Source organism: Felis catus, chromosome C1, assembly GCF_018350175.1.
Source record: "Felis catus isolate Fca126 chromosome C1, F.catus_Fca126_mat1.0, whole genome shotgun sequence".
Lineage (NCBI taxonomy): Eukaryota > Metazoa > Chordata > Mammalia > Carnivora > Felidae > Felis > Felis catus.
The window spans coordinates 218,327,483-218,354,479 of record NC_058375.1 but is presented as its reverse complement, the minus strand read 5'-3'; the positions used below and the strand labels follow the sequence as shown (position 1 = coordinate 218,354,479).

Genomic DNA, 26,997 nt, shown 5'->3' with positions numbered 1-26,997 from the left:
ATACTTACACAGCACCTCCCACAGCAGCACACAACCAGCTGCGAACACAACTCAGCTTTAAGAGCACCGGGAGAGGGGCGCCCGGGTGGCTCAGTCGGTGGAGCGTCCGACTTCGGCTCAGGTCAGGATCTCCCTGTTCCCAAGTTCAAGCCCCGCGTCGGGCTCTGTGCTGACAGCGTGGAGCCTGGAGCCTGCTTCGGATTCTGTGTCTCCCTCGCTCTCTGCCCCTCCCCCACTCGCATTCTGTCCCTGTCTCTCTCAAAAATAAACATTAAAAAAAAAAAAAAATTTAAAGCACCGGGAGAAGACAAGTGAGGTCAGGCGCCCACCAGGAGAACGTGTAGGGGGGAAGTTTCAGGGGAGGGAGGAGAGGGTCCCAGCCCGCACCAAAAGGCCACTCTATTTCTCTTCCCCCCGGAAGATTGCACACCTACTTGCCAGATAACAGAAAAAGACATGAGGACCAGAAATGACGTTGCTTTGACAAGCCCTATCACGCAAGCATACAAGTGGAACATTCTGGTTAAAAAGTCCTTGTTCGAGTGAGGCTAAATGACTTCCCCACTACAAAGTAGTTATACTTTAGACTCAAGAAAAAACCACTTACGTGACTTTACCACTGCCCAGTTACTATCCGAGGAGAAAACAAAAAACCACTTGAACTCTGGCTCGTGCCCGAATGAATGGAGGAGTCTCAGAAGACACATTCGTGTTGTTGTTGGTTTTTGTTGTTTATTTATTTTGGAATGTGGCCAGGGGAAGGGGAGTTTTCAGTAGTGGTCTGCGATCAAATGCATGGCAATTTTGAATTATTACATCATGGATGTACATGTGGAAGAAACAAACTAATGTATGTAATTTTATCTGGAAAGTGGGAGTAACGAAAATTTAGTAAATCCATTCCATGGAAATGAGCTCTTTATTAAAAGAAAAAAAGAAAAAAAAAAAAACCACTAAAATTTTGGTGGCCCAGAGTACAAACTCCTCTGCTCCCCACCCTCCGGGTCCAACCTATAGTGGGGGGATGTGATAGGCTTATTTCGATAACAGGTTAGTAATTTGGACCTTATGGCCTCCAAGGCTCCAAGATTAATACTCTTAAATATGAACAGATACTTGGAAACACTGAGTAACCAGTCATAAACAATGCCTGTGCTGAGTCACGTCTCCTGATTTTTCAGGGATAACAAATTCCTCTCGAACATTGCCTTTTGAGGCACAAACATGTTACACCAACATTCGGCCTCACAATTCTGTAGAAACCAGATAAGGACCTCTAATCAGGTAATACTCCGACTAACTTGGCCTGAGACCTGTTTTGTAACTGGATTTCCTGCGCTCGGTGTAAGTGGCAGTTTAGACTCAAGGGTTTTCTAGTTAAAAAAGAAAAAAAGTTGCTAAGGAGGCTTCCGCTATGCCGTGTTAGCTTCGGCTGAACAGAAACTAACTCTTAAAGCAAAAGGGACTTTTGTCTCTATCTCTGCCCTAGCGGACCACTCTTAATCCTATGGGAAAAGCTCTTACTTAACTATTTTTATACCTTAACTGCTTGGGAAAATGACCCATGTAAAACAAACCATGATTCCAGGGCTCAAAATCTCAGACTGAGCACCAGCGGGGCCTACGGCCTTTGCACGGACTCCGGTCAATGCTTGCACTTGCCCAGACCTGGGGGACCTTTGCAAAGGTATCTGTGATGATGAGACAGGGCTTGGGAGGCTGTGTCCACCTTCTCGGGACAGGACTGCTGGTCAGTCTGTAAGGGCTTGGTGCTAATCAGCATGTGGAAAGGGACCAGAGATAACACAGCCCATCGGAAACAGGAGGAAGTTACAAAAGTTCAAGAAATGTATGGTTTCTACGCTGGCCTCTCCCGGAGCTCTGGGGCCAGGGCTGACTTATGTAAAGAGCCCCCAACTGTTCAACTTCCTTTTAATCAGACCATTAACCTCATAAAACAAACATGGAGTTTTATTTCTGTTCCCCAAGCCCCACTCTAAGATACTTTGTGCTACTATTTACTAAAAAAAAAAAAAAAACACCCAAACAACTCCTATAGGTTTACAATTTCTTGTTGGAAACTCCTGGGACCAGAATTCAACATTTTGGGATTTCAGGAGGGTAGTAAGTTGTAAACACCGTATGGTCTGTGGCCACCCGGAGCGACAGCGCTCAATCAAGGCCATTCACAGGCTGCAGAGAAATGTGTGAATATTCACAAGGAGAGGGAGAAAGATAGAAAACAGCCTCCCATCAGCCAAGGAAGGTCTCCCGGCCAAATGAATTCTGCCATAAACCTTACCAAAAAAAGGCAATAACTTCCAGTTTTCAGAGCCTACTGGGTCCTGGCACTGGGGAACAATGGAGCGCCTCAATCAAAGCCCACTCCAGACCCGCTAGCACCTAGTCCCACAGCACCTCTAAGAAGTGTGTGTCTCAACCAGATCCAGTCCACGGGGTGAGGGTGAAGGGGAGTCGACAGCCAGGGCCAGGCCACACTGGTTCTTTCTCCTCATTTCTCCGATGGCCTGTGCCTCCCATCCTCACATCCTGATTCTCTATGTTTATTCTTTCCTCCTTCGAGGGCTCCCTGCCCAGCACGTCGTCCCTCTGAGCTCGATTCTTGCCCAAGGTTAACATCACTCTGCGCCTGCCATCTATGGTTTGCCCAGACCCCTCCGCGAAACACCAGCATCTCCCAGCAGCCTTCTCGTCCTTCCTTCTAGCTCCCCTGATGGTGAACCAGAATCCCTCTGCAGGCTCCCAGGCCCCTGGAAACCAGCCAGGTTAAGGGGTAGGAACCAGCTTCAACGTCTGGCTCATGGAGGTTTAAAATGAGGCCATAGGAACGCCCTAAACCAGACCTTAAAAATATCCACCTGACCGTACTCACCAAGGAAGGTAACTTTCAAGTGTTATTCATCACAGTCTATTTATTTCTACGCCTCTCCCCGGCTTACCAGTAAGCTCTCCAAGGCGAGGGCGGTCTTATCTTGGACCCTCCACAAACTCCCAGTAGATGATTAACTCCTGCCTGATGAAGGAGTGATTGTGTTGGGCTCAAACTTTTATCAAGGCTTCCACAAAAGCCCAGTAAAGTGGAAATCTAGGGTCCCTGTCTGTAGCATTGACACCATGGTTCTTTTCCAAAGTGCACCCCTCTGCCTCCCTATGTTCCCATTCGAAGTCAACCACAAGCTTCATGAAAACCGGCAATTACAAACCTTTGCCACCCTACCCCCTTGTCCAACTTCAATGTCAAACCAGCCCCACATACAGGATCCCAATACTGGGTACTGAGCTGAGTAATTGCAAAATCCCGTAGAGGGAGGGTCCTGTCCAGACCCGGAGACCCCAGGAGACCAGCCAAAGTAGATCAGGTGACAGGAGTCCTTGGAGGTGTTTGGAGGAATGGGGCTCAGCCCCAAAGGTCCTAAGATCCAGAGCAGGATAAATACTACCCCAAACTACCCCACCCTCTGGAGGTGCCAGCCTCTGGGTGGGGGCACCAGTTCCCAGGTGCTGGATTTTGTCAAACACCAAACTAGCAGCTGAGATGGGAAACTCCCGACCACGCGCAGCTCTGAGACCTCCGCTGGGTCCACCGCCGTCGCGGGCTGGGCGGAGCGCGTCGAAAGGCCACCGCTACGGGCAGAGCGGAGCGCCCGCGTTCCTCCTGGTCCCGGTGAGGGGCGGCTCCGGCCGGTAAAACGTGCTTCCCGGCGCGCGAGGAGGGGCCGCGCCCTCCGGGCCGGAGCGCAGCCCCGACGGCAGAGCCCGCTCCGGCCCGCACCTCCCACCCCACAGCTCCCGGGGCCCAGAGGACGGCGGCGCGCCCTGCCCCGGGTAGCCAGGGGCAAACCGAAAGTTTCGACAGTGTTTTCGTCTTACCAGTCTCTGGGCTTCTGGGCTCAGACAGTCTATTTCCTTGTTCTGAGTGGCCGCAGGGTTGGTCATCCTGCCGGCCAGAGGGGCGCCGTCTCGCACAACCGGGAAAGGCCCTCGCGAACGTCCTGGGATCCGCGATGCCCAGGGCAGCGGACGACTGTCCCCGGACACACACGGCGCGTCGCAACGGGAACTCGCCCTTCCCTAAGCAGAGGCGCGCCTCCGCCTTTCCCGGGCTCGGGCGCGGCCGGGGCGGGGCGCAGGTGGCCGGGGCCGGGCGGGTCGGGGGCGGGGGCACCCGGGGGCGGTGAAGCCGGGGCCGGCCCCCTGCGCCCCGCCCCAGAGGGTCCCCCCCCCCCCTCAGCCCTGCCTCCCGCGCCCCCCGCCCCCGAGGGTCCTTCCACCCCCGCTCCCCACCCGCGTGCGCCCCCGCCACCCCCGTCCACCCTGTGCGTCCGTCCTACTCGCCCCGCGCCCCAGCTGCGCGGTTATCAATCACCACCCAACCCCCTCCGCTCGACACCGGAAAGGCGGAGGTGGAGGGGAGGAAAAAAAAAAAAAAGACCCCAGCCGGCCCGCCCACAACCCCGCCCCGGCTGTCCGCCCAGAGTCGGGGGAGCGCGAGTTGAGAGGTTCAGGGGCCGGGGAAACAGGGGGCTTGCGGGTGGAGCGCTCGCGGGACAGGGGTCTGCTCGGGGAGGGGCCCGTGCGGGTCTGGGCGGGGGAGGGGCCCTCTGGGGAGGAGCCAGCGCGGGGCGGGGTCCTCTGGGGCGGGGCTCGGGCGGGGGGCGGGGCGGACTGCCGCCTTGACCCCGCCCCCGCCTCCCGCGGCTCCCGCCCCGCGACGCCCTCCTGACTCGCGCCAAACTGAGCTTCTGGGTTCGCGACCACCTCCGCCCGAGCGCGGTAGCACCTGCTGGCGGGGGTACCCCGTTAACGCGTCGCCCCGACAAGGGGCCGGCTGTCGGAGTCACAAAACTGCGTCGGCCGCGCAGCAAAGAGGGCGGGTGCCAGCGGTTCGGCGCGGAGCCGGGGGGCTGCGTGCACCGGCCGGGGGTCCGGCCGGGAGGGCGGTGCGAGGCAGGGGCCGAGCGGAGCGGGGTCGTCCCCGCGCCGGGATGCGCGCTGCTCGTTCCTTAAAAAGTCCTCGGGGCAGAGCGGACCTCGCCAGGCTGGGGCAGGAGAGACGGGAAGGACGCGGCGCAGGTTTTCACCGGAATGTTTCCCTTTCCTGGCCAGGCCCTGGGCCTGGGGTGCCTGGAACCTGGCTGCGCCCCTCCTCTTCTCCTGGGTCGAGGCTGCTCGGGCCCCCTCCTGCCCAGAAGGTCCTTCTCGGAAAGACCACCTCCCCGCCTCAAAACGGGAGTTTTCAATAGAATCGCTTGGCCTAATTCTCTGCAAAGGCGGCTCCAGAAAGTCTTGTGAGACCACAGATTCACATTTCGATGTTACAGCAGCCCAATTTCGCACTCAGCCCGCCGAGCCACAGTTCTCGCCAGATGTTAGCGCGTGGCCTGTGCGCATTGACCTTCCCACGGTGGACGCGCGCGCCGGAGCACCAGGCTTCAGAGGAGTGGGCTCGTAAAGGAAGGGGTTAACCCGGAAGGTGGGCGGGCACAGGGGGTACTGATGGACTAGAGGACCTGACCTGGGAGAGAGTAGGGTCGACAGAAAGGCCGAGCAGACGCCTGGACTGACCGATGTGGGAGAAATGCACCAGGCTTCCACTTTGATGAAGGCGAACTCCGCGCCAAGCTTTGATGGATGATCTTCAGGTTTGCCAAAAGACCTTTCAAAGAGTGAAACGCCTACCTTTTAATGCCTGTTTTCTTGTTATTCTGTGCCTCTTTTGAAATGTTAGTGTGGTACAATTCTTGATCCTTGAAAGTTACATTCATTGGAGAAAATAAACGGTTCTACATAAACAAGTGTGGAACTTACAGAATTTATCATGGAAAGCAACTATAATTTTGGTAGCAGCAGCAACTTCACAGGTGAGAATGATAGATGTCAGCTTGAATATTCCAACCTGGGGAGGCAAATTCTAGAGCTACTGGCCATCCTAAACTCGATGACCACATCTCCCAGAGCAGGGCACTGTGACGGGGCGATGCCAGATGTCTGCATTCTCCCCAGCCTCCAGCCACCATCCAATCTGAATATCAGCTCCATGAAACCGAGCAGGGAAGCGGTTAAGTGGGCTCTGGAATTAAAGTCCCTGGTCCCATTCCTGGCTCTGTCACGAGAGCAAGTTACTTAGCGCTGTGTCTGGAGATTCATTGGAAACATGCCAATGATAATGACAGTGCCCGCTATAGAGGGGAGGACCGAGGGTACCAACGCACAGACCCCTTTGAGCAGCCCTGCTGGCCTGATGGAAAGGTAAACCAATGCTGCTGGTCAGCCCCTCTCTTCCCATGGTCCCCAGAGTCCCCACCCAAGGTGTCCAGGACTTCCTGTCCTCCTCTACAGCAGGAAGGAAGCAGGGCAACAATGAGGGGCGCCTGGGTGGCTCAGTCGGTTGAGGGTCTGGCTCTTGACTTCTGCTCAGGTCATGATCCAGGGGTCGTAGGATCGAGCCCCTAGTCAGTCTCTGCGCTAAGCGTGGAGACTGCTTAAGATTCTCTCCCTCCCTCTCTCTCTCTCTCTCTCTCTCTCAAAAATAAATAAACATTACAAAAAATTTTAAATAAAAAAACTGGCAAGAAGACCAACAATAACATAATTTCAGGTAACAATTAATGACATCAAAAGTTTCAATCATAGGGGCGCCTGGGTGGCTCAGTCGGTTGAGCGTCCGACTTCGGCTCAGGTCGTGATCTCATGGTTCATGAGTTCGAGCCCTGCATCAGGCTCTGTGAGGACAGCTCAGAGCCTGGAGCCTGCTTCAGCTCTCTCTCAAAAGTAAATAAACATTTAAAAAAACAAAAAACACTGAGTTAAAATGGCTGAGAACGGGGATGACCAGAGAAGCTACAAGAGGGGCCGGATGCAGAAGCCCTGGGTGGCAGGACACCGTCAGGGAGGAAGAAGCTGACTACTTTTAGTTCTAGGGATAAACTAACAATACCAGCAGTAACATAAGAACGGTCTGTGCACAAGAGATTTCTTACTCCACTAAGTGGGAGCACATCAGAGCAAACTGCTAACGCAACATCCTTCCAGATAGGAGACTGCTCCCTTCTGAGCGTGTCTCAGTCCAGGAGTCCTGGGAGACGGCCAAGTCCCAGAACCATTCCCAGCCACGGGGCGAATGTCAGAGCCTAAATTGTAAGTGGAGCCCTGAATCCGTGCTTCTTGATATTATTGTGCAGATCCCGGGGCCCAAGGGGTCGCGTTGCCTTCTGTTGATTTTGATTATAAATAGGTCTCTAATGAAAAGGTCCTTCATTGAAGCCCCCTTTCCAGGCAGGTTTTTTTTTTGTTTTTTGTTTTTTAATTCTTAGTAAGGCCGCTTGTGAGGACTTAATGAGGAGCCTACCAGCTTGTTTTCGGCAAGTGCAGGAAAACATGGAAGACAGGGGTACAGCTGTCAAAAGTGACATTCTGTCCAATGTCTCGCTCCAAATACACATTTCTCCCCCGTGCTCGGGGCTCGAAAGGCAGCTTGGCAGAGTAATCAACACCCTTTCCCTTGAAGAAGACAAAACTAAAACCACCTGAGTGTCAGGTGAGAAGAAAGTGGACAAGAAGCCCCAGGTTTCCATCCTCAGGAAGGTTAGCAGGAGAAACCCGGGGTGTCTTTGCACGGGCTGAGCAGCATGACGGGGGGGGGGGGGGGGGGGGGGTGGGGGGGGGGGATGTGCTCAGAACAGGGTGGCCGTCCGTCTGGACTGGGCCAGTGCTGCCCCAGGGTCCTTATATCAGCAGTTGTGAGGTTAGGGACGCAGGTTCAATTCCCCCCAGTTCCACAGTTTTTTGGCCAAGGTGCCGCTTCTAACAGGTGGACTCTGGATTTCCGGCCCCTTCCTGGCTGCCAGGCAGTTAAGGACCAGCAAACGTGCAGTCACTGGGAGCTCTGTAGTGAGGGTTCCTGAACACTCTGGACTTTCTCGGGCATTCCTAGAAGTCGCCCTGCTTGTGATCCTCTGTGCCCCCTCAATAAAAGTTGAATGTCCAATATCTAAAAAGCAGTTCTCCGATGTACAGTAAGATCATAGGCGGGGAGTTAACTTCTTAAGGGACCCCTGGGAAATAAGCCAAAGGTAAATTGATCAGTCTCACTTGGTTCTGGGAACAGCAGAAGCAGAGCTGACCGGCAAATGCCAGGACATTTAACCGACATGGCCACACCCAAACTGAGTTTACTCATCTCCATGGTGTTGGGTCTGTTGCTAGGTTCACGAGCTTTGCCTCCAGCTGCGGTTTGGTTCTAAGTGTTGGAACCACAGAGACAAACCCTGCCTGGGATCCTAGCACGAAGCAGAGGGCAGACGGTGGGGGCGGGGGGTGCTCTCGGCTTCCCCTTGAGTCAGATGACTGACACGAAACCATTTTTCTAAATCAGTCACAATCAGCCGTTAACTACTGCTTTTCGTGAACACGAATTGCTACAAAATGAACGTCTCTAAATCCTTCTACAAGCAATGAGCTTGCATTTTTGTTATGATTTCGTATGGACCCTTTTGGCGAATATCAAAGAACACTTCACGTTAAAAAGCCGGTTCGTGAAACGATTACCCAGACTTGCACGGCACCGTCCAGTTTACAAAGCACTTCATCTGGTGGAGGGCCAGACCCCGCTTGCCATCTGCAGAGAAAGCTGCACCCCACGGGGCAGCGAACACAGCTTGTGGGCCAGAATGCTGGCTGCCTCCAGTGGACAGAAGCATCCGGGGCCGGGGGAGCTGAAAAGAAGAGTGAGCTCGTTTCTAGCATAGAAACGGCTCTTGCTTAGGGAGCACTCACCTGTGCTGGGGTGTGATACAACCACACGCTTCCTTCTCTCAGCTGCCTATGACTTGGTACTTAGCCTCTCCTCCCCCGGGAGTGGGCCCTTCCAGAATGGGAGGGTGTCCTCACCTTGGAACACGGTGGGCACTTCAGAAATGATGGGCGGGTGGGTGGATGATTCTCCCGAACGGAGGACTTTGGCAGGTTATCATTAACTCTCATAGATCTTCAGTATTTTCTATTTTTGTAGAAACTGGGAATAGAAACTCCCTCTTAAAAATGGAATGTCTTTGGGAATTTTTTTTTCTTTAATAACCGCCTAGTGCCCCGCGATTCACCACGCTTCCTTTTCATCTAATAAATCCCTTTGGATTTTCTAAGGAAGGTGATGAGTTTGGGTTTTGGGCGGACGGCACTGAAGGGGCAGAAAGCCTGGTGGAGATGTCCAGCAGGCCCATCGGCACCGTCACAAGCGTGAGCTGGTTTAAGGTGACGAGGAAGGTGAGCGCAGGCACAGAAGAGGAAAGAGGTGAGGGAAGGAATCGTGGGGCTGCGACACGCAGGGGGTGAGAGATGTGCCAGCAACAAGGCAAGACGGACGAGGGGAGGTCAGAGACACAGAGAAAGAGGCGTCTCTGGACAGCCCCGTTCATGAGCCGCCCCAGTGGGCTGGTGTGACAGCCGTGTTACACACGGCAGACGGAGGGAGGAGAAGGGGTGACGAAGCCTTGAATTTACAACACGGCTACTGCATGCCGTTGTTCAAATTCTACAATTAAACATTTTTAGCGATTTGGGCAGGTGTGACAAATGGCAGACTTGCAGCCTGGGAGGAAGGAGGGATGGGGGGGCAGGGCTCGGGTAGGGACACGTGTTCATTTGTCCCTCTCGGTTTGTGAGGATGGGAGAGGCTGAAAGGTGGGAGCCAAGGGAGAGTGGGGGAAAGGGTGTGGGGGTGGGGACAGGCCTGAGAGACTCTGGCCCAAAGGGTCAGGTGTCTGGACTTTGGGATTTGGCCCTGATTCTGAGCTGAATGGAGATGAGAAACCAAGTGGCCAGGAGAGGACAGATAACAGGGAGCACGATCCTGGCACAGGGACCGTGGAGCATGGGGCTGAGGGAGGAGGAACAGAAATTGAGGGCCTGCCACAGAGCTGTCTCTGGCCCAGCCAGGGCGATGCTGTTTCCATTCCCAAACACAGAGCCCTTCCACGAGCTCCAGAAAGCCCAGCAGTGCTGTCACAGGGTAAAGTTGGACCCACACTTAACATAATCTCTGATTTATTATACTCTGGAATTAAGTTCATATCCAAAAGTGTCCAGGAATAAGTCCATAGCAATCCTGGAGGAAAAAAAAAAAAGGATCCATTTTTTCATTCTGTCTCTCCAAACTGGTGATCCTGAGGCCGGACCGGGGACGTGGGAGATCACAGAAGCATCTCCCATTTATTGTAACCAAGGAAACGGCCACGTCCACCTCCAATGAAGTACCTCTTAGGAAAACCAGTTGTGCTTCTCGTAAGCACAACACACGGCAAAAATCGACCAGTTATTTTCTAAGAATATTGAAAACAAAACAACCAAACTCCATTATGCATTTCTCAGCCAGATAGGGACACATTGTGAAAAATCCCTCCAAGTCAACTCTAAAGCAAAGAATATATCTACCTATGCTCTCTGAATAGTCAACTTGAAAGGCTTTTGCTCAGAATAAATAGGGAGGTGGGAAAATACACTGTACTCTCGAGAATGGTGTTCACCAGCTAATGGAATACCCCACCGATAAGAAATAAACCAAACGCCTCACCATATACTTGGGAATAGAATATGGTGATTAAATAAGTGAAGGCAATGCTTTTTCTAGGTTCTCACTCATTTATTTGGCTTGGACCTCAGTGCTCCCGCCCCTGAGTTTATCGTCCTAGAAAGGTAGAACGCAATCATAATCACAGCCACGGAAGAAATCTTTACCCTTCAGAAATCCATCAGGCTACAGATGTGATCGGCAAATGTCATTCACAGAAAAGAAGTGTGGGGAGCATAGAGGGCTTTATGATCTGAACTGAGGCAGTACCTACAGCAAACAGGGAAACTTAAGGGCGGGAAGATGGATTCAAAGGTTTAAAAATCAAGCATTCCCACAAATAAGCAGCTTGACTTCAAGGAGACCTGACTTAAGGACGGACGAGAACGGCAGAAGTGAGAGCCGCCTTCCACCCCAAGGTACAGAAATTCCTAAACAGCATCCCTTTAGAAAGGCATCTTTCTAAAGAAAGGAGTAAATAACGTATAATGAAGACCGTCTCACACACTTCCGCGTGGCATTAAAAACACAAGCCCCTACCCTGATATAAGGCTACCTCCCTCTGCCCTCGAGTCCCTGAAATACAGTTCAGAGATAAGTCATCACCTAGAGACTCCAGAAAAGTACCAGATTACGAGCGACTCCTTTACCGTCAATCTATAGGAACTGTGTATCTTTACAGAGGCTTTAACATAGAATCAGAAAGTCTTACCTTTGAAAAATGAGTATTGTAGATGAAATTCAAGGGAAGTTTAAGGACGAGCAAAGGACAGCAGTCTGGAGAGGCATGTTTGGCACAAGAGTGGAAATTCTGGAATAACCGGAGATCATATAGCCACTCCTGACCACGTCATCTCCTGCACCAGCAAAGAGGTCAATTACAGGCACCTTTATACCTGACATCTTGTGGGGCTGCTTGGACCCGCCTTGGCATAATGGGGGGCGGGGTTCTCTGAGCTCACCGGGGCCTTTTGAAATGCTTCTGACCAGGAGCTTTGATGCTAGGCTAGCTAGCTACTCAGATTATATCGAAGCCCCCTCCTCTTACCCCACTTCTGTGGAGACATCCAGTATCAAATGTGGGATCAGACTTTACGAAGAAACTCTAACGTGAGTAGAGAGCAGGGTTTCTTAACCTCGACACCAGGGACATTGGGGCCAAGTAATTCTTGGTGTGGCCTCTGTCCTGTGCCTCATAGGACGTCCAGCAGCGTCCTTGGCCTCCGCACTCTAGATGCCAGGAGCACTCTCCACCCTAGCTGGGACGACCCAGAATGTCTCCAGATACTGGCAACTGTCCCCCGGGAGGCAAAACGCCCCCAGGCGAGAACCCCTGATGTACAGGGGCTTGTACCTTCACCAAAGGTGCCCACGCTCTAGAAGCACTCTGACTTACCAACCGACACAGGGGAGTCGCGCTAATTGTCGTAGCAGGAAGAGCAAAGCAGTCAGCACCAGACATAGAGACGGAAGGTGGGGGCCCCCCAGGCGGGAAGTCTGCAGCTGAGACTTCAGAGGTGGCATGGTCAGGCCAAGGCCAAGGGGGTCACGGTGGAAGTGAACTGGAAGCAAGAGCCTTGCACGGGAGAAGGTCCCAGAACGGGGCCTGGCTTCTCGGCCCCTCTGGCCGGGCGCCATCACAGAGGGTGAGAAGGGGCTGAAGGGTCAGGGCCCCAGTAACTCCCACCCAGAGGCCACGGTGACTCCCGCAGGAAGCCCTCAAGCCTTTGCTTTGGTTCCGGCCGGAATCCCCGCTCTGCTGCTCCTTGGTGTGTGGTTTCGGGCCCTCCAGGGACTCCCCCACCCCACCCCCAGCTTCCTGTGTAGAATGGGAGGGACGCAGCCAGCACGCAGGATGGCAGGTCACAGTGGGCCCCCAGGCTGGCAAGAAGGGCTTGCAGCACATTCCGTCCGTTCTTCCAAAAGCACACGGATGATTCTTCCGGCAAGATAAGGGACTCCAGAACTGCAGTTTACATCCGGGTTTAGAGAAGCCGTGGGTAGTCCCTGTCGCTTAATTAGTTTGGTTTGAGGCTTTAATCAGCATTTTGGGAGCACTCACGGAGCTGTGCCCCTGGCAGGCAGCTGCCCCCCAGAATTCTGGCATGGCCTCTACAGCTCTTCCCGCAGCCAAGCTTTCCATGTTCTCGGTCCTTAGACAAGTGTATTTTGAATACAACTAAGTAAAAATGAACTCATACAGACAAAGACTGGAAGGAAATACAGAATAAACAACACAGCCGGCCGCTCTATTCAGTGATGGCATCGTGGGAATTTGACTGCTTTTCAGAATACCTTTAGATATTATTAGAATGTTCTTTGTTTACATAATAGGTGAACTTTATTCAGGAAGCAGTAGAGGACCCACTGCATTTGAAGAGGGAGGTAGGATTTTGTTTGAACAAAGAACCTGGGGCTACCAAACAAGTCGAAAAAATCGCCCTCATTAATTCTTTTCCAAAAATGTCTTGGCTCGTCTCACTCTTTACTCTTCGACATTAACTTGAGAGTCCACTCATCAAACGTTAAACCAGTCTTGTCCCCTAAACTGGAATTTTATTTGAGAAACCAGGTGTCTCTCTCCACTTTCCAATCTGATACGGCCTTCAGTATATTGTAATGGTCTTCTCCACAGAGGTCCTGCAGAGTTCCTTGTTCCTCAATACGACTTTGAACGGGCTCTGACCTTTTTGCCATAATTGAAAAAAAAAATCATTATCGTGGGATATGCCACTGCTATGTGTGTGTGTGTTTTTTTTAATATATCATCACAAAAGATTTCACCGAACTCTCAACATTACACTGGTTTTTTGGATTAGACGTACAAGTGGTTACAAATTCTCCCCTCTTCCCGTAGTTACTCTGCACGTTTCTTTACCCTGTCTGAACGTCAGAACTGCCGTCTTAGAACATTCCAGCAGCCCTGGTTTACTGGTCTCCTCTTAACATGGGTCCTCTAGGCTCAGGGAACTAGTAAGGACATAGCAGCCATGTGAGTTGGTGCTTTTGCTGTCATAATACAGGCAGACTCAGAGCTTGTTAGAATTTAAATAGCATTAAAGTCGCCAATAAAGTGAGCAGAGAATCTGTGGTCAGTCACCTGCTGAACCACCTGAAAGGAAGCAAATGACACGTCTCAGAACAAGACACTCTTGGCTAAAGGCTAGAGTCTAATTCTGACCAATAAAAGATAAACAGGCAAAGCAACTTGGAGAAGGCGCAGCACTGAGGCCGGTGTGAAGTTAATTACTATTGTCGGTGTTAGAATACAATTGCTTTCTGCTGGGCGAGTCCGGAAGAAGAGGAACGCACCAGCTCTGCACCAGCTCTGCCTGGGCGGGAAGTTTCCCTAAACTCACTGCTGGCCTTGGGCCAGTTATGCAAACCCCTCTCTGTGCCTCAGTGTCCTCATCTGTAAAATAGGAGTAACGGTGTTACCTACTTCCTATGGTTTGTAAGCAGCAAATGAGTCATTATTCGCCATCAGTATTTAAGTAAATAAAACGCTAGCTGTGAATGAGGTACAGGTGTTTGGTCTGTGTGAGACACAATGTTACAAGAGAATTCACGGGGCACCGAATATAAATCTTATGTATCTAGTCACCATTTACCAAGGGGAATGGGAGTTAGCTCTTGTCCCAGACGAACTCCGGTTCTCCCCGCTCCCCCGCTGCCTTCCGGCTCCAGGCAGCATGGCTCTGCCCTTGGCCTTCAGCTCAGAATGCACAGGCTGCACGTGACCCCTCACGCCAGGCAATACGTAAGCCGGTTAAACCCTTAGAATCGCAATATTAACCGGAATCGGAAGTCATGGGGCTCTGGCAGGAGTATGCGGGAGTAACCAGGTGACCTTCCTAGAACAAGAGGCCCGAACTTGGCCACAGTTACTTTCTTGGAGGTTCCCGTCACTTCCTACTTGCGACTCTGATCTAGATGTGCAACGTGAATTTCACAGGCCAGATAAGGGGGTATGACTGTGCCTCCAAAGAATGGTGTTATGCAGGAGAAGCTCCTGGACTTCTCTTTTTGGGTCAAGGGGCTCTCCTATGGTATAGGCTTTTGAAAAAGAAGAAACGATCTGCCATCGTGGGGCAACTAAGAGTATTAAAAAGATGAAGATATTCAGAGATTCCAGCTCTAATATTCTATGATTGTTTAAAGTATATGTCCTACATTTAGAACAAAACACCATAGAACTATCTTTGTCTTTTGGAACTTTTATCTCTGGAAGAAGGCAAAGGGGTATAGGCAGTGGAGACCAGGAGAAATCTGGGGGGAAAGGGTGGGGGAGGGGCTGTCCAACTTCTGGTGGCCACAGGTGGGCCCTTCCAAGGGCCTGAGCTAAATGTTCATGTTGGCTTCATACTATCCAGTAAGGTAATGATAAAAAGGGACTTTAGTGAAGCCTTGAAAACAATACGCAAAGCGAGGCAAGCCAGACGCAGAAGGCCGAATATTGTATGGCCCACTTACAGGAGATCTCCGGAATGGTGAAACTCACAGACACAGAAGGTCGACTGGGGGGCACCCGGGGCTGGGGGAGGGGGGCGGAGACTCAGTGTTTCATGGGGACAGAGTTTCAGTTTGGGGAAGAAGAGAAAGTTCTGGAAACGGTGATGGCCGCACCTGAAGTGTGAATGCACTTAAAAACGGTTAAGTTGCGAAACTCCGTTAGGTGTATTTAACCACAACTTAAAAAATAATGGCTAGAAAAATCCTAGTTACTCTGTTTATGCAGGTATCACAAAAGGAGGAAGGAGGCGCATCAGTGTGGAGTGTTTCCCAGAAAACAGAGGTTGGATGGCGTGAGGTCCAGCAGTCTCCACGCGAAACTGGACGCGCGAAACGTTTGGAAATCCACGTGGAAGAAAGCTTCCAAGTATGTGACCAGCACACGTCTGTTTTATTTAAAAAGAAATTTTTTTTAATGTTTATTTTTGAGAGAGAGAGAGAGAGAGAGGGAGAGCATGAGCAGGGGAGGGACAAAGTGAGAGAAGGAGCCTTAGATTCTGAAGCAGGCTCCGGGCTCTGAGCTGTCAGCACAGAGCCCGACACGGGGCTCGAACTAGGAAGCCGTGAGATCATGACCTGAACGGAAGTCGTACGCTCAACCAACCGAGCCGCCCAGTGCCCCATCACGCACGCCTGTTTTAAAGCCATCTCCCTGCCGTGAGCTCTCCACATCTACAGTTCAGGGACATAGATTTAAGTCATCATGACCCTACGTGAATTTTCAGACACCATTGGCAAAATAAGAACACTTAGGACTGGCAGGATGGCTTTCCATGTGGACAGCTGCTAATTTAATTAAAAAGAAAAAAAAAAAAAAGGCAAGGGGCACCTGGGTGGCTCAGTGGGTTAAGCGTCCGACTTTGGCTCAGGTCATGATCTCGAGGTCCGTGAGCTCAAGCCCCAACGTCGGGCTCTGTGCTGACAGCTCGGAGCCTGGAGCTGCTTCAGATTCTGTGTCTCCCTCTCTCTGCCCCTCCCCTGCTCACGCTCTGTCTCTCTTTCACTCTCTTAAAAATAAACAAACATTAAAAAAAAAGTTTTTTTTTTTTAAAGGCAGGCATCAGGCAGATACTGCTTGCATTAAGTCTCACATTTAAGCCATTTTAGCATGGGAAAGCAATGCGCAATAGTAAAAATCTGGGTTAATCAGATTCATAGAAACAGAGCGAATGGCGGGTGCCAGGGGCTGGGGGAAGCAGACAGGGAGTCCCTTAGCTGGGACAGGGCTTCAGTTTGGGAAGATGAGAGTTCTACAAGGTACCGACTGCCACTCAACCGTAAATAGGGAATTGTGCGTGAGGCATATTTCCCCACAGTAACAAATAATTTGCGTTAAAGTTTTACGTGAGAAGAAAATGGCCAAGTCAGCCTCGGCATGTCTGCTTTATGGCAGCCTGTCCAGCTATAAAAATGGTGTTTATGACAAGTATGAATAAAATGCGAAATGCTACAACACTGAGTGTGTCTAACACACACCCGTGCACGCACGCACATACCCGTAACAGTCACGAGAAAATAAAAAACCACAAAGACCCTAAGGAAATACATCGAAACAGACGCCTTGTCTTCATGTCATCAGGAGGACGCCGAAAACTTTTTGTTTCTTTTCGCTGATTTTTTTTTTTTGATAAACATGTACTACTTTAAAAAAATTTTTTTTAAGTTTATTTTTTGAGAAAGAGAGAGAGAGAGAGAGAGAGAGGGAAGGGCAGAGGGAGAGGGAGTGAGAGAGAATCCCAAGCAGGCTCTGTGCCATCAGCACAGAGCTGCATGCAGGGCTCCAACCCACAAACTGTGAGATCATGACCTGAGCTGCGATCAAGAGTCAGACACTCAACAGACCGTGTGTCACCAGGGGCCCTGAGCACGTACTACTTTTTAAAGGGGGGAAAAATAACACAAAGTTCACTTTCTTCCATTAGTTTGTTTGAAAAGAAAGGAAGGAAGAGTGGAAAGAAAAACCTTTATGTCCTGTGTTCCAAGAGGCTTTCAAACCCAAGGGAGGTAACTGTAATGAATTGGGCTGGTGACCACTTCAACTTCTTCCCTGTTTTTTGTGACATGGATGCCTCCGGCACGCCGGTGAGGGCCTGTGGCCGCTCTCAGAATCATACATTTTTTAAAAGTTTTAATGCTTATTCATTTATTTTTGAGAGAGAGACAGAGTGTGAGCAGGGGAGGGGCAGAGAGAGGAGACACAGAGCCTGACGTGGGGCTCGAACTCATGGACCTCGAGGTCATGACTTAAGTAGGACACTTAACCCACGGAGTCACCCACGTGCCCCCCAGAATCATATTTTTAAATGCTTGGAGCAAAGAATAGAGGGTTACAAAGGAAGTCGATTATTCTGAAATGCATTGTCAAAATGTATTTTTATTTTTTTATGATTATTGTTTTAGGTTTATTTATTTATTTTGAGAGAGACAGAGACAGTGTGAGTGGGGCAGGGGCAGAGAGAGAGGGGGAGAGAGAGAGAATCCCAAGCAGGCTCCACGCTGTCAGCACAGAGCCTGACGCGGGGCTCGAACTCACGGAGCCACGAGGATCACCACCTGCGCCGAAACCGAGAGTCGGATGCTTAACCGACCGAGCACCCAGACGCCCCTCAAAATAGATTTTTAAATCGTGATGTGGTGTATCAGCCAGAGCCGTCATGTTAACAGAAGCACTGAGTTCAGGGGACCCTCTGGCTGGGTGCTGGGTGACTGAGAAAGGGAGGGGGCTCAGGTAACATGGGGCAGTGACCTGGGGACCCCTGGGACTGGCTGACCGCACTCCAGGGCGTGCCCGCACCTCTGGGCGGGGTGTTTTGGAGTGTGACAGGGCTCCCAGATGGGGGTTTCTGAGAGCCAGGCTGACAAACACTGGGAGCTGAGCCCTGAGGCCGTTGCTGGGAGACGCAGGGAAACAGGAAGTGGCGGGAGGAGCCCCATAGGCCAGGGAGGAAGGAGGGCTGGAGCTGCACCGACAGCACACAGCATTGGGAGTGCACTCGGTGACAAGAGATCGTGTCTGTCACGATGTTGGCACAGCGGTCTGTCCTCTCCCCAGCTGTCTGCAACCGCGGTGATGTGACATACAGACACCAGGGTTTCTACTGGTGACAAAGTCACAGACACCTGTGACACCACCCCAGCGTCTGGCCTGCATTCACACTGGAGGTAACACTGTTCTTTTTTCCTGTCCAATTTCAGGGGGGTCTCTTGACATCTAACCGAAGGCCCTCGGGGGATCCGTGGACCCAAGGTTGAGGAGCTTTCTGGGTCTTTCCAGAGGTCAAATACGTTCTTTGTCTTCTTTAATTTTGCTTTAAAGAAATCACACAACTGACCATCGACGCCAGCTTTCTTTTATGCTTCGAGAAACTAACAACAGCAACAATAATGCAACTTCGTTGTATAGATCTCTTTGTATCTGTCTCTCATGTGACTGATACCGTCAACCACTCCTGCAAACAGCAAATAACAATCTTGGCATTTTATTGATCGTATGATACCTATTTCTGAATGCCACAGAAAATAAAGAAAGAGAACGCATGACCACAGTCGCATCCTTGCCTGCGCTCGTGGTGGAGGTGGGTCATTTTGGATTCCTGGCTGGTGTTCAGAGTGATTCCTGTCATGCCTCTTGCTCCCTGGGCTCGGTCGGCTCCCCCACTTTGACCGTGACCGAGGCGTCCCCGGCACCAGGTCTATGTTCCTGCTCCCGACTTCTCCAAGCTTCAGTCTACCTGCCCGCAGCTGGATGTCCCAAAGGCATCTCAAACTCGTCACATCCAAAGCAGAACTCCTGTGGTCTCCTAGACTCTTTCTCTGGCGTTTCCTCTCCGTGGGGGCGTGACCAGCCAGCGTCCCCTTTATCGAACGTCTCTGAGCCTCGGTTCCGCCGTCCGTAAAGGAGCAGCGACAATGGCACCAACCTTACGGGGCTGTCAAAAGGACTAAAGGAGACAACACCTATAGGGTGCGGGCGCGGAGCCTTGATGTCCTCCACGCCCCCCCACCCCCACCCCTGCTGTCGGCCTTCTTCTCAAAGACCACACTCCCCCTGCTCCGGCTTCAGTTCGGCATCAGCCGGCTGCCGTTTTCACTGCCGTCTCAGTGCCCTCCCACGGCCCCTGCCTCATACCAGTCAGGCCTAGGGGGTCTCCCCCGAGTGACTGGTGACCCCAAACAGCTCCCCAACGTTGCTGCCGGTGCGATCCCATTCCTTCGCTCGTTCATGGATGGAGGGCCCGCTACACATCACACACCAAGCCAACCGTGCTGTAGCAGTGACAACAGGCGGTCAACATTCCAGGGGGAAGACTGGCATTAAGTAAGTGCACAAGCAAGGAACCAGTTCTAACTGTGATACGTGCCCTGACATTGCACAGAAGCGTCCCTGCACCGTGCCAGGCTCGGGGGTTGTCAACAGGAAACGTTGGCTTTGGGCCTTCGAGGAAGTAAGAAGGGATTACAGAGACCAGGGAACAGGTTAGCCCTCTAGCGAAACCTTTGCCGGCCTTCCCTTGGAGGAGGGGTGAAGTTCGAACTCCTCCCAGATGTCTGTCCGGCTCTCCTGGAGGTGGCCCCGCCTCCTGCCACAGCCCCGCCCACGGCACGGACCAGTGACAGGTGAGCCTGTGGTGCCTCCTGGTGGCGACTCCCAGCCTTGGTGAGTCCATCCCCAAGTTTCTTTTTCTTTTTTTTTTTTTTTACTAAAGCAACTTACAAAAATTTAAGCGTTGGTAATCAAAGAGGCCCCAACCCTCGGCTGAAGAATTTAACGACCTAAGCCACGTCAGAGTGTTATTTAATATACAAGCAAGATCACTTTTTTTCTGACTTGTGCACTGAACATACGTGCATCGGTAAGTCTGTTCTTCATCTAAAGAGTTTGGACATCTCCACCATATGGTAATGGGATTCCATCATGCTCTAGGAGGAACGGAAAAATACTGCTGCTTATTAAAGACGCTGAAAGTCAGTATTTTGTGGTTTATCTACACAATACTTGAAGAGACAAGAGGAATCGCATGGAAAGGTTTAGAGTTTTAAGCTCCTAAGGGAAATATTTTAACAATATGTATCATCCATTTTTAGATTTTTGTAACATATTAATTTCAATGTATGATAGTTACTCTCTCAGAATAGCCAGGATAATAAGCCAAATTTAGAACGATTAAACTTAAGTCAATATGTTTTTTTTTAAGCACACTCCACCCCCAATGTGGGGCTCGAACTCATGACCCCGAGATCAAGAGTCACACACCCGGCAGGTGCCCCAAGTCAGTATTTTTTTTAAGGGCAAGATAAAATTTGTATTTCAGGGGTGCAGAAAATCCTCTGCTTTCCTATTTTGAACAACGAATATGATATCGGATACCTAAGAATTTTAATCATTCATTATACCCGACTTTTTATTTTTCAAATATTCAGTCTTCATTGAACACAAAAGTCTAACTCTCTGGTGTAAGAATTCCAGGCTCCATCTGTTTTAAGAAGCTTCATTTTGGGGGCATCTGGGTGGCCCAATGGGTTGAGCGTCCGACTTCGGCTCAGGTCACGATCTCACAGTTCGTGGGTTCAAGCCCCGTGTCGGGCTCTGTGCTGACAGCTCGGAGCCTGCAGCCTGCTTTGGATTCTGTGTCTCCCTCCCTCTCTGCCCCTCCACCGCTCCCACTCTGTCTCCCAACGATAAATAAACATTAAAAAAATAAATAAATATGCTGTCAGACTGGCCAGTTACATGACTGAAATACAATTAGCTTAGAGGTTGAAGATGTTTCACAAGAAAGTCAGGTACACACGCATGCACAGACACACACACGCGTGCACGCACACAGGCATACAAAGCCGGGACAGTACTGACCGGCCTACGGAGCTCCGGGTGGGCTCCAGCCCCTGGCCAGCCTCTCCCACGGGGCAGGGACACCGGGGGGCAGGTGGAACAAGGAGCTGGTGTGCTGCTCAGAGAAGCCCCTGGGCCCCAGCAAAGCCCTCGCTCCCTGCGCGCCCCCAGCTCTTCCTACCACGCTTCGGTCGCTGCGGGAATATAAAAGACTCCGCATAAATTCTGTCCTTGTCAGGTTCGCCTCCGGTTGCAAAGTGTCCGACTTAAGCCAGCCTCCAGTGAGGCTGCCCCAAAACGAGAGCGCACAGCGTGTATCAGCTTCATCCAACGTCTGACGTGCTTTACTGGGGTCATTTCTGCCAGTAGCTCCGTCGGGAGAAAAGATCGCACTGTCCACCCTGATAACGCTGAGGACAAGGACACCAAAGCACAGACAGAGCGGCTTGCGGGCGTCCTGCGGCTGGTGGGCAGCAGAGGCGGACCCGAACCCAGGCGCGGTGTGGATGTCGCCTCACGCGCCTCCCCGTGGGACGCTGGCCGCTGGCTCACGCAGGTGCCGTGTTTGGTCTCAGCGACGCCTCGGCAGCCCCGAAAGGTCACCGTCGCTGTTCCCGTGGCATCGTGGTGAAAAGTGAGGCTTGGGGTTGAGCGATGGCCTCAAGCTGGACTGTCCATGGTCCTGACTCCCACCCCATCCCTGGCCACTGTCGGACAAATGTTTTCCCCTTTCTTTCTTTTTAAAAAAACTTTTTAATTACATTTATTTATTTTTGAGAGACAGAGGGAGACAGAGCATGAGCAGGAGAGGGGTGGAGAGAGAGGGAGACACAGACTCCCAATCAGACTCCAGGCTCTGAGCTGTCGGCACAGAGCCCGACGCGGGGCTGGAACTCACGGACCGCGAGATCGTGACCTGAGCTGAAGTCGGATGCTTAACCGACTGAGCCACCCAGGCGCCCCTGTTTTTCCCTCTTCCTTAAAACCACAGCCAGAAGGGGCCTCCAAACACCCGCCAGCCTGGTCACTGCTCCCATCAGGAGATGTCATTATTCCAGTCTTGACAAGTGACCGAAGGCCCCGTGGCCAGGCTGACTCACCAGCGTGCCAGGACGCAGGCTTCCTAGAACACAGTGACCTCCATTTCAACAATACTGCTCTTGCCCTCCCAGCTGTGTTACAATGACGGCCAACAGCTTTATTTGGGACATTTCAGACTTTTTCCTTTCTGCGAAACACCCAATTGAGAAATCATCCTTAGAGCATGCGTTACTTTTTCCCTTTTAGGATTATAACCGCCCGCCGCCTCCGTCAGTTGTCCAAAAGCAGAGAAAACCCGCCCTCCCTGCTGGGCTGAGTTAAATGACTCGGTGCCCAATCTCTCCCAGACTCGCCCGGTCTTCCGCCAGAGGCCGGCTCAGGCTGACTCTCGAGGCGGCCCCGTGCGACACCCCGTCAGGTGAACACATCTCGCGCGTGGCGGGCATGAGGGAGACCCGGTGGGCTTCTGCTCTTCGGCAACTGTGTCCTAGGGAGCCGTGGGCTGGAGTAGCCAGCTGTGTTTCAGGAGATCGTGTTGTTTTTAATTTCTTTTTTTAAACGTTTATTTACTTTTGAGAGGCGGAGAGAGACAGAGCACAAGCAGGGGAGGGGCAGAGAGGGAGAGAGGGAGACACAGAATCCAAAGCGGGCTCCAGGCTCCGAGCTGTTAGCACAGAACCCGATGCGGGGCTCGAACTCACGGACCACGAGATCATGGCCTGAGCCAAAGTCGGACACTTAACTGACAGCCACCCAGGTACCCCAATGTGTGTTTATTTTTTAGAGAGAGAGAGAGAGAGAGAGAGAGAGAGTGGGGTAGGGGCAGAGAGAGAGGGAGACACAGAATCCGAAATGGGCTCCAGGCTCCGAGCTGTCAGCACAAAGCCCGATGCGGGGCTCGAACTCATGGACTGTGAGATCATGACCTGAGCCGAAGTCAGCCACTTAACCGACTGAGCCACCCAGGCGCCCTGTTTGATTTATTTTTGAGAGACAGAGAGACAGAGTGTGAGCGGGAGAGGAGCAGAGACAGAGGGAGACACAGAATCCGAAGCAGGCTCCAGGCTCCCAGCTGTCAGCACAGAGCCCGACGCGGGGCTCGAACTCACGAACCGTGAGATCGTGACCTGAGCCGACGTTGCATGCTCAACCGCCCCTAGATCGTGTTGTTTTTAAAAAGAGGCGTGTGTAAGCATATACCTCAGGTGGAGCCGTCATTTCGGTGCCAAGCCCCACCTCCGTTCTCTCTCATCTACTCAGCAGGCTGTGACATTAATGTCTCACCGGGCAACGAACGCCCAGGGGACAATCTCCGGTTCGGTCCTCAAGCACTGGCTTAGGCTTAGTTCTTTCAGGAAGGCGTTTACTTCCTGATCTGAACTGAGAAAAAACACTGGCCACCGCTAGGACCAGGTAAATAAGTCATCTACAAATCGGCAAAACCAAAGCAAAACATTCTCACACTCCCAGACGTGCTTTGACAATTGCAAGAACAACTTCAGAGCATTCGAGAGCTTCACCTGCTACCAGTCTGTAGCCGTCAGACTCACAAAGGCTAAGAATAATCGTAGCGCTTGACCCCGCGGTGAACGCGCGGTGAGTGTAAACGCGGATGCGACCTTTCGGGAAAGCAATTTGGGAACAGGTGTCAGGCCCGTCACACATGTTTATGCCGCTTACATTTGTCTCTGCCCATTTAATATTCTAATTTAAGGAGGCAGGTTGAGGTGCGAGAACTTACTTCTTCGTGAAGACACTTCCTGCCGTGTTATTCACAGCTGTAAACAAAGAAACACAAAAACGTGTGGACAACCTCTTTGTGCCCAATAGGAAAAGACAAGCACATGATGGGATGTCCTCCGTGCTATATTCTGTGGCCGTTAAAACGTTTTTCAGAGCATTTTGATACAAGAGTTGGCCTTCCTTCTTTCCTTAGGAAAGGGAATCAAAAATGCAGTGTTTCCAAGTATGCAATTGAGACTATGTTCAAAAACATCCACAGGCAAAACACACACACACACACATACACACCAAAACAAAAACCAAAAAACCAACCCAGAGGAAAATAAAACAAAGTGTTAACAGGTCTTATGCTTGGTCACAGTACGGGGCGTAATTTTTATTTCCTATTATTGTCTGAATTTTCCTTATTACTTCCTACAATGAACGTGTATTATAGTTAGTATAATAAATCAAACATTTCTTTTCATCAATAATATTTATCTTTTTTGGCAATTATGTCATTTATTCAACAAAAACCTTGTTGAGAGCCAAACATCAGGATAAATGCTGTGAGGATGATACGCTCCTAGGCCACCCCCTGGGCAAGCAGGGAGGGCTTCCTGGAGGAAGGCGGAAGGGAGTCTGGAAGGATGGTGAGTGATGGGAGATGCTGTTATTCCGCAGTTCAGCACGTCTGCATGTTTGGAGATGAGATGGGAGACAAGGCCAAAGTTTTAAATCTCTCCTGCCTGCTGGGGGGAGTCATTGAGAAGGACGGGGAGGAGGGGCATCATAGCACGAGGTCTGTGTTTTCTGGGGATCAGGGGCACACCTGGATGAAGGCAGATTTGAGGCGGGGCCGACCCTGCAAGCAGAGAGACCAGCAGCCTGTGAGGTGACTGGAGACAGAGGAGCTCTCACTCAGGTGGCTCTGAGCCGCGGGGACAGGCCAGAGACGCGGCAGGGGTGGCCGGCCGGCTGGGGGTGGTGAGGGCTGTCCGGTCACCAGGGGGAGATCCACGCAGGGCTCAGGGCAAGGAAGAAGGAAGCACCAGTCAGTCGGGGCTGCCCGAGAGAGGTCACAGAGCGGAAACGCGGCGGCAACGGCCATGGGATGCTGGCCTTGTCCTGCAGGGTCTGTGGGCGCCCCGTGCGAGGACGGCGAAGGTGCTGGATTCTGGGGCACGGAGGGGGCTCCAGCGCTTGCCCCCTGCTGAGCACCGCACCTGGATGCTCTTCATCCTTACAACAAGCTCATGAACTAGAGCGCTTTCCCAGGAAGGACGCTGAGGCACAGAGAGGCGAAATCACCTGGCCCGCGTCTGCGGTGTGGCCGGGACCCTGGGGCACCTCCCGGGAGGCTGCGAGCCCCTAGGAGTTTCGAACCAAAGACGCATGGGGTAAGAGGTCACTGCAGCCGCGTGGTCGTTGCCATAGAAACCCTCCCTGGCACCCAGCCCGCAGGGAGGAGCCCCGCCCCAGAGGATGCACTTGCGGACTGCAGTTGGAGGCTGATTTCGAACAACAAAGGACATCCATCCGTCAGTCCTTCCTCCTTCCCTGCTGCAGGGAGGCGGCATCGCCCAGCCAAGCTGCAGGGGTGTCCTCGATCTCCACCAGCCAGCTCAGCCCTGCTGGGAGACGCTTAACAACAGCCACGCCCCCTCCCCCCCCATCCCACTCGTGCATCGCACCCGGTTTTAACACTAGTAAAGGTTGTAAAGAACTTACATTTGTTTTATTTTTGTAAGTGAAACTACCTTTTGGCAGTGTTGTCATTAAATGAGCCACTTGAGATAAAACCCCAGTTTTAAACATTGTGCTGCTGATAAACAAGGCATCGTAAGCATCGTATTAAGATATTTTGGCTTGTAGCTACTTCTGGGAACCAACTCCTTCTCACGTGACGGGGTGCCAGGCACCCAGCTCTCAATTAAAAATCTGCCAGGAGGGGCACCTGGGGGCTCAGGTCATGATCTGGCGGTTCACGAGTTCAAGCCCTGAGCTGGGCTCCGTGCTGACAGCTCAGAGCCTGGAGCCTGCTTGGATTCAGTGTCTCCCTCTCTCTCTGCCCCTCCCCTGCTCATGCTCTGTCTCTCTCTCTCTCAATTAAAAAAAAAAAAAAATTAATAAAAAAAAAACACATCAGGAGAAAATTCACTCCGGAAAATAAGAAAATCAGTGTTGTTTCTCTTAAACTAAATTAGCATTGTATTTTACCCTGACATTTATACGAGACTCTTAGACTTTAACTTCATTAACTTCAAAAAGCGTAAGTAAATAGTTTATCCCCCAATACGTAATGCTGCATTATTTGACGCGGGGCAAGAAGCTTACTTAAATGCTTCATGAATAATTAAAGTCGTAACTGTTCTTTGAGACATGGGAGAAACTCAAAATCTTCTGGAGTCAGCACAGTGCAATGGCTGATAAGCCTGAAGTCATTGATTAGCTTCCAGAAAAATCCCTACGCTCAGTTTTACAAATAGAAATTCTCGGCTGTCGTGAAATTCTGCAGAGTAATGGAAAACCAAACTAGGGTGGCGTGCTCGTCGGTCTTCACAGATGTGCGCCTCCTTTGAACCAGCAATCTTAACTTCCAGCGACGATCAGAGATGCCCACGGAGATGACTGAACAGGTGTTCATCTCCACGTTATTTATGGCAGAGGGAAACAGGGGGGCCTTCTGCAAATAACTGTGGTGAAAATACGGACAGAATACCATGCAGCCACGGGGCAGAAAAAGTACGTGTAGGATGATGACTTTACAAAATGTTATTTCCTCGAAATTTCAAAATTCAAACAGGGAACTTCCAAGAAGGTGAAAACACACTTCCAGAGACCAGACCCTCGCACTTTGGAAAGGAAGGGCCTTCAGCTCCCGAGCAGCATTTCTTTGTGGCAAGTTCCCTTTTATCTGGGATAAAGCCTCGCCTCCTTGGAGTGTCTGCCCTCACACAGACAATACCTTGTTTCTTCCGAGGGCACCATCCGCGCACTTGGACACACCACCACACCTCCAACCCCCGTCCCGGGGACCCCTGGGCCCCTGCTCCCGCTGGAGTGTGTTAGTGGACCAGCGCCCGACCCCAGCGTCCCGCCTGCCTGGTGTCGGATGCCAGCGACCTCTCTCTCGGTCTGTCTGCTTTTTCCCGACCGCACCTGTGTCACAGCACTGGTGGAAGATGCTCGCAACCGGCCGGTATGTAACAGGCACTCAGCAGATTCCACTTCTGGTTTTTAACAAGATTTAGCTCCTAGAACAGCCTCCCTGCGGGGACAGCCAGCCAGCAGGAGACCCCGC

At 51.6% G+C, this 26,997-nt stretch overlaps 1 protein-coding gene and 1 long non-coding RNA gene across 51 annotated transcripts in view; one reads left to right on the top strand and one right to left on the bottom strand.

Moving 5' to 3' along the window:
* Window positions 1-26,997, bottom strand: part of LRRFIP1 (LRR binding FLII interacting protein 1) — a 140,610-nt gene that overhangs the window by 80,393 nt on the left and 33,220 nt on the right. For 2 of the 50 annotated variants that reach the window (XM_011285602.3, XM_019838947.3), the window contains exon 1: window positions 3,892-4,171. The exons of 43 other annotated variants lie outside the window; for them this stretch is intronic. In XM_011285602.3, the coding sequence (XP_011283904.2) occupies window positions 3,892-3,957 (66 nt within the window). In that variant the 5' untranslated portion in view covers window positions 3,958-4,171. Of the gene's footprint in view, window positions 1-3,891; window positions 4,172-26,997 lie in introns of those variants that run through there. 5 more of the 50 variants (XM_045034676.1, XM_019838952.3, XM_011285607.3 and 2 more) reach the window with 4 other exon arrangements.
* On the top strand, window positions 11,575-18,634 carry LOC109502961. The gene is made up of 3 exons (XR_002744968.2): window positions 11,575-11,695; window positions 15,324-15,464; window positions 18,293-18,634. It is a non-coding gene; the product is annotated as an uncharacterized LOC109502961 (long non-coding RNA).